Source organism: Aricia agestis, chromosome 1 (assembly GCF_905147365.1).
Source record: "Aricia agestis chromosome 1, ilAriAges1.1, whole genome shotgun sequence".
Classification (NCBI taxonomy): Eukaryota; Metazoa; Arthropoda; class Insecta; order Lepidoptera; family Lycaenidae; genus Aricia; species Aricia agestis.
The window spans coordinates 18,729,155-18,741,542 of NC_056406.1; the positions used below are offsets into that span (position 1 = coordinate 18,729,155).

The 12,388-nt window shown below is 41.7% G+C and overlaps 1 protein-coding gene across 6 annotated transcripts in view; it reads right to left on the reverse strand.

Annotated features, from left to right (window-relative positions):
* Positions 1-12,388, reverse strand: part of LOC121730906 — an 81,249-nt gene that overhangs the window by 3,325 nt on the left and 65,536 nt on the right. For 4 of the 6 annotated variants that reach the window (XM_042120161.1, XM_042120146.1, XM_042120119.1 and 1 more), the window contains 14 exons: positions 10,361-10,652; positions 9,979-10,265; positions 9,489-9,649; positions 8,356-9,272; positions 8,010-8,222; positions 7,548-7,939; positions 7,102-7,353; positions 5,844-6,033; positions 5,317-5,445; positions 4,624-4,755; positions 2,986-3,097; positions 2,675-2,751; positions 1,724-1,871; positions 436-573 (listed from right to left, as the gene is read on the reverse strand). In XM_042120161.1, coding sequence (XP_041976095.1) covers positions 436-573; positions 1,724-1,871; positions 2,675-2,751; positions 2,986-3,097; positions 4,624-4,755; positions 5,317-5,445; positions 5,844-6,033; positions 7,102-7,353; positions 7,548-7,939; positions 8,010-8,222; positions 8,356-9,272; positions 9,489-9,649; positions 9,979-10,265; positions 10,361-10,652 — 3,440 coding nt within the window. The remainder of the gene's footprint in view (positions 1-435; positions 574-1,723; positions 1,872-2,674; positions 2,752-2,985; positions 3,098-4,623; positions 4,756-5,316; positions 5,446-5,843; positions 6,034-7,101; positions 7,354-7,547; positions 7,940-8,009; positions 8,223-8,355; positions 9,273-9,488; positions 9,650-9,978; positions 10,266-10,360; positions 10,653-12,388) is intronic. The other 2 variants (XM_042120128.1, XM_042120153.1) reach the window with 2 other exon arrangements.

Sequence of the window (12,388 nt, forward strand, 5' to 3'; positions counted from 1 at the left end):
CACAAGTCCCACTGCAGGTCGGCTGTAAACATGGCCGGTGGCACTATTTTTTACAATATTATTTACATAATATCGTGCAAATGTTTGATGGAAGAAACGCTTTTTTTTAATTAAACGTTGAATTTAAAAGCAAGTTATTTCAGTTAATTCAGTAAAAATGTTAGATTCAATACTTACTTATAACGAGTTAAGTAAGTGTATGGAGTAGGAATTATTTTAGCAGCTACAAGGTATGTAAGGTATGTATAAGATACCGGCCTGCCGACCGACAGCGCGAGCGTGCGTGTACGTGTTATGGGCCACCCGTTCACTTCCAGAGATTTTTAGGAAATTATTGTTTAGTTACAAACTAGTATTAGTCAATAGTGTATAGTATTAGGTGGTAACGAAATGTCTGGCAACGAACGGCCGGCCATATTGTACGTGCTCACTCACATGACAGCTGTAGGTCGATGGGCGGGGCGTGCGCAGGGTGCGGCGCGTGCGGCGCGAGGGGCGCGGGCAGCGGGCGGCGCGCGAACTCGCCGCAGTACGCGCCCGCGCCCGCCTCGCCCTCCTCGTAATAGCCGCCCACTGCCACACACGCCTCATATAGTACCCACCCGCCACTCGCCGACGCTCCTACCTACTGTACGATACTACACCGACGTCCACCGAGAGTAGCGAGTATTTGAGTCGTCGATATCAAAGCCAAAACTCATGCAATTAGTCGAAATTCGTATTATATAAATTAAATTGGTCTATTTCTAATTTTTTTTTCTACTTAGCATGCTGAAGAAGTTGTAAATAAATTATGTACGACATGCGTCGAGGTAAAGTCGAAATAGATATCTAATTGCTATCCTACCTAAATAAATAGGAATAAGGCATGTAAAGAACATTGGATCAGACTGAGTTATGCTAAAAAAACTGTCTGTGCAACATGAGATTATACTGATTACTACTGATTAATTAGAAAACACATATTATACAAATGTTCGGTGTGTTACAGGTATTTGAACATTTCAAGTCATAATTAATAAAAAAAAATACACGTATCCCAACTAAATACTAATAACATTTGTTTTTGAAGTGCTTCAAAATTTATTAAAACTTAAGCTACTGAGATTTAATGAAACTAAAGCACTTTGCACATTCATCTAGAATTTATAAATATGAAAAAAAAACTCCGAAACGTAATTTAAAAACTCCGAAAAATTTTTGAAGACAATTTGAAGAAAAAATAAATTAAAAGCCATATAAATTATGTATAGAGTGGAGATATAAATACTATCTTAAGACATCCACCACCACTAAAAAATTGTAAAACGAACGAGTTATGGTCGCATTGGAAACCAAATTTAGATTCGCGATATTTACGTTAATCGAATTATCCTGTAGGCCTACTACGAAACCGTTTTGAGACTCAAACAATCGGACGAGAATGCTGCGTCCTGCTCTAACGACGTCATTTCACGTTTGTTAGAGCCTACTCTAACAAACGTGAAATGACGTCATTAGAGCAGGACGCAGCATTCTCGTCCGATTGTTTGAGTCGCAAAACAGTTTCATGGTACAAGCCCTGGTCCCAAATTATTTAATATGATCTCACTCAAACAAGACAGTGAAACTGAGTGAAACCGCTGATGGCGATCGAACTTGACCATATTATGGCCTTAGCCATAAGCTATGTTACTAAAATGTACAAAATAGAACACCTGTAGGATGAATGAGCTATATTTACCTAGGTGCGGTCTGGGCGCGCGTTGATATGGCGGCTGCGCGAGGGGCGTGTGCAGCGCCGCAGCGTACGCGCCCGCATTCGGACCCGCAGCGCCCGTCGCGCCCGCTCCGCTCACGCTCGCGCCTGACCCCGCGCTCGACACTGAGCCCTAAAACACACAATTACTCTCCGCTTAGTGTGGTTTTACAGTGTCGCCTACGCCCCCGCAGTTGCGTGTCTTGGATCGATACATAGTTTAACCGAGCGTTACATAGTTTTACGGGCCACACTTACCATCCGCGCGAACAGTAAAGCCGGTAGAAAATATGGTCAGTACTCAAGATGCATCACGATCTCAAGACACGGTTCAGGCTCTGTGATTGGTTGGCTGTCAAAATTTGGACCAATCACAGAGCCGAACCGCATCTTGAGACCGGGTCGCATCTTAAGTACTGACTATTTATACTTGCCTAAAGGTGAAGCCAAACGAGCGTAATTTGTGAGTTGTGACTTGTGAGTCACAGAATTTCTGCCACGTAAATATCTTTTCATACAAATCATGACTCACAAAATTAGGCTCGTGTGAATCAAACAGGACTTTTGTATGAAACTGAATGCAGCAGAATTCTGCCGAACCGAAATTCTGCGACTCACAACTCACAAATCACGCTCGTATGGCTTCGCCCTAAGCCTCACAGCAAAACCACACTTAAGGCTCCTTGCAAAAAGGTTGAAAGGATATACAACAAGTATTAGAAGTTCTCTTAAATATTTTATGAAATGAATGTGTGATAAGTGATAACTGTCCGGCTATCACAACTATAAATTTTAGCCTACAGGCAAACAGATAGACTGACAATACAGTCTAAGAAAAAATGTTTCTTTTTAGTCTACACATTGAAAAGAACTAGAAACATAAACATTAAACATATATAATCAGATATAAAAAGAAGAAACAAAAAATGAACTTACAGAGAGTTGTCGACTCAACATTGGATTCTGTTGCGATGTTGTGATTTTATTAGAACCATAATTTGTACCCATTTGATCTGTAAACAACGTTTAGAGATTAACCAATGTCTTACAAGACATTATTGAGTATTACATTACATAATCTTGTCGAAAAAACTTAATAACTCTGATTTTAGATCACATTCAATCACAAAAAATATTTATGACTAGTATTTATGATAGACGTAATTTTTTTTTTATTAGAGCCTGCCAGCCTCAAAACTATAAATTAACCACAATATGTTTGAAAACATGTCGATTTGACCACTTACTGTTTTGGTACAAAGTATGGTAGTCTGTTCTCGTTAAAGCTACATTAGGCGGAGTTCCAGAAACAAGCGCATTTATCGTCGAACCTAGGTCCGCTTGAGGCTGCTCGGCCGCCTGTAAAGTTAATTACATAATTTGGAATAAGTAATTATTAGAGTGCCTAAGACATTATTCGAATAAAATTTTCAATAATAGCGTTGCTTTTTAAGTTTCATTGAATCTTTCGTAAAAAAATAAGATAAGGATAAAACAGTGATTTGCAGCTGTTATTGTCTTTGATAACTAAAATATGAATTCAATTTTAGTTACCAAAGACAATAACTGCAATTCATACTTGCACATACATACTGAAATCATCATGAGTGTGCAATTTAATAAGAACAAAATATAAAAAACCGTGACGATTCACCGGAAACACAAATAAGGCTAGTGAATCATGTTTGATTAAGGACAGCGTGTACAAAAAGTCAAAGTACTGACAGCCTAGTTGCTCTAAGTCAAGGCCACCCGTTTATGAGTATGTTGTAGCTCTATTTCGTACCACTGCGCAGTTCAAACAAAGGAAAAATGTTAAAAAAATATTGTCAATGTTACTTCATGATAGTAATAAACATTTTACTTGTTAAAATAAGATTTTCATTTTTTTAAATAGATTTCAAAATAGTGATTTCTTAAGTTTACGCGGGTATCACTCATGATATTATAAGGATAATTTTGTCGCGGAACACTTTTATTTATCTGCCAGTGTAAAGCAGTCGAAACGTCGGGATTAATAAAAGTGATCCGCGACAAAATCCGTAAGTGTTTCAACTTTATAATATCGTGAGATTTAGAAATAGATTATTATTTTTGCTGCAATGATATATTTAGACTAATATAATAAGTAATCATAAAAAATAATAATCGCATAGGGCTAATGCGGCGTTTACACGGGTCACTATAACCGCACGATTTACGCCGCACGCGAAAATCGTGCGGCTATAGTCACCCGTGTAAACCCCGCATAAGAGAACCTTATACAACTTTTTTATTGCTCTAATACAAAGATGACTACTCTAATACAAAGATTAATAATAATTTCAACCAACTAAGCACTTGTTAATAAGCAATTAAGTTAATAAATCCGAGGGATGAAAATAACAGACGGCGATGCGATATGGTGATGATCGCTACCCGAGTTGACAAGTGTGCAGTGACTTTTTAGCTTTATCATTGCCTTGGTATAACCCGACCATTAGGTAGGTGGCTATGAAACAATTTCTCTAATGGTACTTTTAAAGGATCGAGAGTCGAGTCGAGATCGAGGTCGATTCAGAGGTAGAGACGAACTTTGGTCGCGTTATGTTAAACACAGCCGATAAACCACGGCCTACGAATAATAAAAACTAAGGAAAAGTAACTCCGTCAAAAAACATGCTCCACAATACTTGTCAAAAAAGTGTACCTTAGGTACACATTTCAATACATTTGCAATATTTAGGTGACCTTGAGCGGTACTAGGCTGACGGTAATAGTATAGGAGTTACGATTTCTTGGTTTTTATTATTTGTAGACCACGGCTGACATTGAATTGCCACAAGGCGACCAAATCTCAGAGGTCCGCTATCTGCCTATGAAACAATTTATCTGACGGTGCCTACCTCAGGCGACACAAGCAGCTGCTGCGAGCGCTGCATCTGCAGTAGGCGATTGCGCTGCTCGGCGATGGCCCGCGCTCGTGCCGCTTCGCCCAGCGCGTACATACCGCCGCCGCTGCTGCCCATGTTTACGCTCTACAACACAACAACTCAATATAAATACTTATATATTTTTTTATATTTATGACCATTATAACAGAACATAACACTACATAACTACTACATTATTATACTATTACATTATGTTCTATATATAATCTTACTTCTAAATAATAATAATTGTTTATTTGGCATGGTTGCTCCGTATGCCATTTGGCAAAGGCCTCCTCCAACCTCCTCCATTCAACTCTGTCCCTGGCTACTCTACTCCAAGTAACTCCCAAAAAATATATAATATCCAACTCACTCAAAATAAAAACAAGTTTCGCTAACGTGTGTGTGCAACTGATACGAAGGATTAAGTGTGAAGATGCAATGGTTAAATGTAAAAAAGTTAAATTTGCAAAAAAAATTATCGTTGTGCTTTTACACACAGCATAAATTAATTAATAAGAAGTACTGTACTTCTGCTTGAGCGCAAAATTAAGAGTTTAGAGATTTTGAGGAGTACTTATTTAATACAAATTAGGATGTTTTAAGATCAAGGAGAATATTATACTTTTATTGTTCTGACTTCTTGTGATAAAAAAATCTTACCGGACTTTGTACTGGATAAACCGGTGGCGCTCCAGGACCAGGACTAGAGGCGACTGGGGTTTTTGTAACAGTCTCACACTGCATGAGACTCTGCGTTATCGCGTTGATGACGGCATTTTTCTCCTCTCCCTAAGACAAAGTTGATCCGATACAGATTACAGAATATGTAATAGACATACAATATTTTGTCCTTGTCTAAAAACTTTCGAAAAGCCGATTGACAGACAATAAATTATTGTATACCTATTAGCTATGTCAGTACAATACGTAAAACTATTTATTAATAATAATAATAATCTTTTTTTGCAAAAATGTGGTACAATAAGCTGTTACTATTATAACAGTGTTTCACATATTTTGTCAATTTCCTAGAATGTTAATTTATGATACGGTACATTCTTATTATTATTGGTGTAAGTTTCCGTCAAATATCAATAAGTAATTGTTATTGATAGACGGGAAGATCTAAAGCATTAAAAAAAAAGTAAATAAATTGAAAATAATTATAGTGATATTTTTTTTCTTACCGCATAATCCGAGCGCATTTGCCTACTCCGTTCCAAGTCCATAAGCACACTATCTTCGGGCGTGGGTCGGTCGTTGTAGGGCATATTCTCAATGACTTCGTCCAAAATATCCGACAGCGCTTGGTCACTGGGCACCTCGCTGTCGCCTCCACCACTCGTGCTATTTTGTGTCCGACTACTGGTACCAGTTCTATAAATAACAAGATTAGAATTATTATAACGAAACACCGTATTGCAGGTAGAGGCAATGGATTTTTTTAGATTAGGTGGTCCGGTTCGTGAAGCGAGCCGCCACTCACCGAAATAGCCCGTGTAGACCTTAGGGTGCGTTTCCACTGACGCGGAGCTAAGCATAGTGGTGTCCGAATTGACCTCCGCATCAGTTCATCAGGCGCTCCGCGTCAGTGGAAATGCGGCCTTACGTAAGGTTGCATAAAGTGCGTAGTATTCGACTGTTGACTTGAAACTCCTACTGATATTATAAAGACGAAAGTTTGGATGTATGTATGGATGTTTGTTACTTTTTCACGCAAAAACTACTGAACGGATTTTAATGAAACATTACAATGTATAGCTTTACATCAACATAACACATAGGCTACAATTTTAACCGACTTTCAAAATGGAGGAGGTATTATGTTCGTTTTTTTATATTCAACGATTACTCCGCCGTTTGTGAGCCGATTTTCAAAATTTTTCTTATGGTGTATTCATAAAAGTGGTGACCTGATGAAGGGATCCATAAGTAATCGGGGGAACTCCTCAAAATGTATAGGGAAACATGTGGTGACTTCGGTGCAGTATTCTAAGCGGTTGTCACCCACAAGTCAGATTTTGCACCAATGAATACCATGGTTCAAAAGGTGCTGAGAGAACTCCTGACTCTATATAGATATAAGTTTGGGAGTTTCGACATTGTTTTAAGAACAGAAAGCATAATATGATACTTATTATGCAATTTATATTCATCATCATTCATTATCATAATCATCACCACCATAAACCGTTATAGAACCATGTGTCTTCCCGTTTTGACCCTATTATTGGTATTTTTCATATTCTTTTATTATAAGCACAGCTAGTTCATATAATATCCACGACATAGAATGCAGGTGTCTTATTAAACTAATTATCTAGAGCTGAATCTTTGTCGTAGGTATTTATTATTTATTTTTACATTTACAACCTTATATAATTTTTATACATTTCCAACTTAACTAGCATGTATAATAATAATCTTTTCACAGCAGATACTCACTGAGCGAGGGTGGTGTACGTGTGATGTGCGGGCGTGGTAGGGTAGTGCATGGAGGCGGTCGGCCCGTACGGCCCGCGCGCACCCTGCAGCACCATCTGCAGGTGGCTGTGCACACCCTGGCCCACGCCCTGGCCCACACCCTGGCCCACTCCTTGGCTCACGCCCTGGCCCACTCCCTGGCCCACGCCCGAGCCCACGCCCTCGTTCGTAGCCGGCGCAGAGTTCCCGCCGTTCACGTTGCCCCGATTACTACTAAAACACATTTTAAAAACTCGCTTATAACATTGAAATTAGGGACTATAAGTTATTTGTTTGTTGACTACGACTCGACCATAGCCAAGTCAATATAAAATTATTAATATACTTTATAAATTACTCGGAAGAATATATTATTGTTGAATATCATAATGTTGAGTACGGTTGCGGTTTTGTTTTTAACAACTTACTTCGTTGTGAGTATAGTAGAGAGCGTCTGATGATGTCTGGGCACGTGCGAGTGTTGCGGATGCTGCGGGTGTTGCGGGTGTTGCGGGTGTTGCGTGTGTTGCTGGTGTTGCGGGTGCTGCGCGTGTTGCGGATGTTGCGCGTGCTGCGACAGCTGGGAGTGCTGCGCGTGCTGCGGCAGCGGCGAGGGCCGCACGCGCGGCAGGTAGGGGCGCATCATGGGGTTGGCGATGGGCAGTGGCGGAGGCGGCGCGGACTGCTGCTTGGCGAGCAACGACACGAGGATCTGGTTCTTCTGGCACAGCTTGCTCATGCCCGCACTGCTGCTCGTCGCCGGGCTATTGGCGTTCGAAGACGCCACCGAGGACACCGTAGCGACCGCACTCGACGAGACCTGTTTAATTTATTTGTTGACATCACCGAGATATTTTTAAAATTGGATATGCTGAATAGGTCCTACATACCTGCTGATTTTCGGGCGTAGCTCTCTTAGCGTTTTGAGGAGTTTTCGGATCCTCAAATTTACGTTTCATTCCAGTCATTCTCTCCATATACATGTCGTTTCCCTCCTGCGAGCGACCATTGTTCGAGGGTCCGTTAGTGGTCGATAGAAGAACTCGTAGAGCGCTCGTTTGATTTCGCCGACTGTCATCGTTGTCCTCGTCCGATTTACTCGTCTACAATTAATAGTTACAACAAATAAGATACTCATATATGTTGCAAAATTCTCTTACATATATATCACTTTGTATGTGGCTGTAAAAAGTGAACACAACTCTATCGATATCTCAAGCACGTAATTCAGCTCACCTGCATCATTTGGTTGTTGTGATGTTGCGGCTGGTGCAGAGCTGCAGCGGCTCCGGCGGCGCCGGGCGGATGCGGCAGGTGCGGCGGCGGCGCGCGCGCGTGCGCCTGCGCACTGTGCAGCGGCGACAGCGCGGACGCGGGCGTGTGCGGCGTGTGGGGGGTGTGAGGGGTGTGCGGCGTGTGCGGCGCCGACGTCTCGCTGCTCGTCGCCTCCTCATCCTCCTCGTTTAGCAGGATTCTCAGAATGTTATTATTGGAGTTGGCCGCCATCTCCGTCGCCGACACCCTCTTCTTGATGAGAAGATCGCGCAGCTTGTTCGGCTCCTCGTGCGCGGGCGGCGCAAGCGGCGCGGGTGGCGGCGGCGGCGTCTCGGAGTTTACAGAGTTCTGCCGGTGGGGCATCGACTCCTCGCCGGTGTCTTTTCGCTCCTTAGTATCCTCCGACGGGAGATCGCCGATCTGAAAGGACCCGCCCCAGGACTCCAGGTCGAAGTCGTTTATAGAGAAGGTGGGGTCCGCGGGGCTCATCGGCGATCGGTATCGGGGCTGCGGGGCGGAGGTCTCGCCGTTGGCGACGGACGTCATGAGGGGCCCGCCCAGCGCCGGCCGGGCCTGGGTCGGGTCGAGCAGCTCCACGTCATCGTCGCTGAGCACCGTATTGGTGGACATGATGAAGTCCGGCTCCCCGGCGGTCGGGAAGAGTCTCGATTGAGTGCTGACTCGAATGCGAATCGAATCCTGAGCCAATCGCAAGCAGTAGGGCTCGCTGATCACTAGAGACCCGGGTCGGAGCACAACCTCCTGGAGATGGGTAGAAACGCGAGTACGATCACTACCTTCTATCAGGTCTAAGTAACGAGTCCCCACTAACGATAGAGGTGAAGTTATACAGTTTTCGACTCCTGACAAATCACAAGCTGAAACAATCGGAGGTATCGAATTAGACATCAGCAAGAATTTATAGCAAGAAAACTATAAATTCTAAGGACCTGTTTTTTATTAATAAGTGCCAGATAGGCAACTTATCTGACAGATAGAGTATGGAGTGTCTGTCAGATAAGTTGTCTGTCAGATAAGCCTAAACGGCACTTATCCGTAAGTGGTGAAACAGCCCCTTAATGTAGGTATCTTACATAGAATGTTGAAGTTGCAGTCCAGTCTGAAGACGATAGTTGGTCTACCGTCGTTGGAGATAGCGGCCGACTCACAGCGCCGAATGACGCACATGACGGAGCCGGCCTCCTCCGTAGACGAGCCGCGGACAGGCGCAGCGTGGATCACTGTGTCCACAAACCTGCCCAGACATATACAGTATACACCTGTAGTGTTTGTTAAAAGCCGTGATCATACAGATAAAGAAAATAACATTGTTATCTCAAATCTTGCACATAATAAAATCCTTAGCAATGAACCTATCTATCTCATTCCTTGATAAATAAAAACAGCGATCTCTACATTGATAATCTATTTTATCGGTGATGGAATTCGATATTTTCTAAAAGGGCTCCGTGTATTATAATTTATATCACTCTGCAGATGTGTAAAGAGCAAGGAAAATTAAAAAGCCTTTTATTTATTTGCGACTGACGCAACTATTATAATATATTTGGACTTTTGACGTACCTGGCACCATCGGTGACATGGGCGTCCTTCAGCAGGAGCCGAGCTCGGATATACTGCGATTTGTCCGTATCCCCCGAGCTCCAGGAGAAATTTTGTATATTTCTTAGTAGGGGTTTAATTTTCGAGTGGTCCTCCGAATGCAGCAACGTAAATATAGATTTCTTGTACAGCTCCGTTCGTTCAGCTAGTATAAGATCTTTTATGTTCTCTGTCACGCATTCTATCTCCCCCTTCGAGTTAATTTCCATTAATACTAGGCCGAGGACGCTAGTATAATGTTTGATCGCCTGAAAAATATACAGAAACAAATGTTCAGGATCGCTTCCATCGTGATCCGGGAAGGTGATGCGACTACAAACGAGCCGGGCGAAAGTGGACGTACCTCAATAAGAGTGCTTATCTCCGAGTACTGTAAGCCGGCAGCGGGCGGGTGCTGCGTGGAGCTGACTTCGCCGGTCTGCACGGGGGACAGGCATTTGGCGCGCAGCGGGCAGTCGCCGGGGCAGTCGCGGCGGCGCTGCAGCACGTCCTCGATCTGGCGGGTGGCCTCGCGCACGATGCCGTTCTTGTCGGGCTGCTTCACCTCCGCCAGGCACGTGCCCAGGAGCTCCTCTAGCTGGTTGATTACTTCGTTTTCGAGTTCCCGGCGTCGTTTCTCGTTGTGACACTTGTTTCTGGAAATAGATGGGCAGCAAGTTAGATGGTGACTTTTACGAGTACGCATTACAGATATCGTCGAGCTCGTGCTGTTGAGACAGTTCAAGGGGATGCCGAATGCTTATTGCTTAATCGGTTACCTTCCTTTAGGGCCTGTTTCACCACTTTCTGATAAAGTGCCTAATAGGCTATTCACAACTTTTTTGACAGATTCTCCATACTTGATCTGTCAAGTTAATTGGTAATTGGTGGATAGCCTTATTAGGAAGTGGTGAAACAGGCCCTAAGCCTTAATATTATTATACCTAGATGTAGTGAAGGTGTGCTGTACCTACGACTCGGAACAGGGCAAATTTTTAAGTTTTACATTCTTTAGATGAGTTCTATATCGTATCTTAAAACACATGAAGCTATTAAAAAATATACGTATGTACATGTTTTGTATTAATTTTCAAGAAAATGTGTCCGGTTTGACATATATTTTCAACACGCTGAGGATTTGAAAATCGTTACAGGCCTTACAGCCAAGTGCAAGCTACGCGGCAGTCAGAGGTGATGACCGATGACGACAGCTAATCTGTAGTTTTTGGTCGACCACACGCAACCGGCTCACCGATATAATCTGATGATCATCATGGCAAACATTATTACAGTGAAATATGCAATATTTTCGTCGCTTTTATTCCGAGCGAATATATAATATTAAAACGTTCATCTCATCAGAACGAATCGTCGGCGGCGGATCATGCGTGACGAAACAATTTCGTTGCAAGTTATTTGGTGGCATGATCCTAGAATTAAGTCGATTTCACGAGCGGTCTTCGATACATTTTATTGTGACGTCGCGTCGGTGGACGTGAAACATGTTTTGCCAATATCGGTCTATAACAAAGTAGTTAGCAGATAAAAAGGTTAACGTGATTAACTTCACAATATCACCAGCTAGTATATGATAATTGCTTATTTTATTAAAATCAGCGAGGTGAACCCTTATTGATTAAGTAAATAAGCTTGTAGTCTGGTTTCATTGAAACAAAAGCATAATATTATCATATTATTATTTTAATTTTGAAATGTAGAAAAAATTGGTCACTTTGTTTTTATAATCCTTTATTATGAAGCGCATATTATAATAATTTATCTACTTGAAAAATAATATTTAAGGGGGCTCCCATACAACGATGAACGAATGTTATTTTTTTGGCCTGTTTTGCTCGTTTTCAATAATGGCAACAGGTAGGCACTTGAAAATATATTCACAAAATTCTTAATTATATTTGTATTTCAATAATTAAATAAAATAAAATAAAATAAAATGGGTTCCCAATTCCCATACAAAAACACAATTTTTTAGCCTACTTTCAGTTAATAACGGTATGGAACCCTTAGTGCGCAAGTCCAACTCGCTCTTGGCCGATTTTTTTTATTCGGCGTAGCTATGTAAATAATATGCGAATAGTCGCTCTATACGTCGATATAATATACGCTCAAAGATATCAAGGAAAATAATCACTCAGGCATAAATAAAATTTAATTGATAAGGGCTCACGAAGTGCTCGACACTCGTTAAAGGCTTCTAATTAATTTTATGTGCCTTTAATTAGGAAAATAAAGCAATAGTTCTCATTAGCCCATGATAGTTATAAAATATAGCTCTACAAAACTGGAAACTTACAAATATTATGTAATAATAATAAAACTTGAGAGGTGTCAAGGGACACTCGAATGGAACGAAGTTAATTCTTATGTTCAA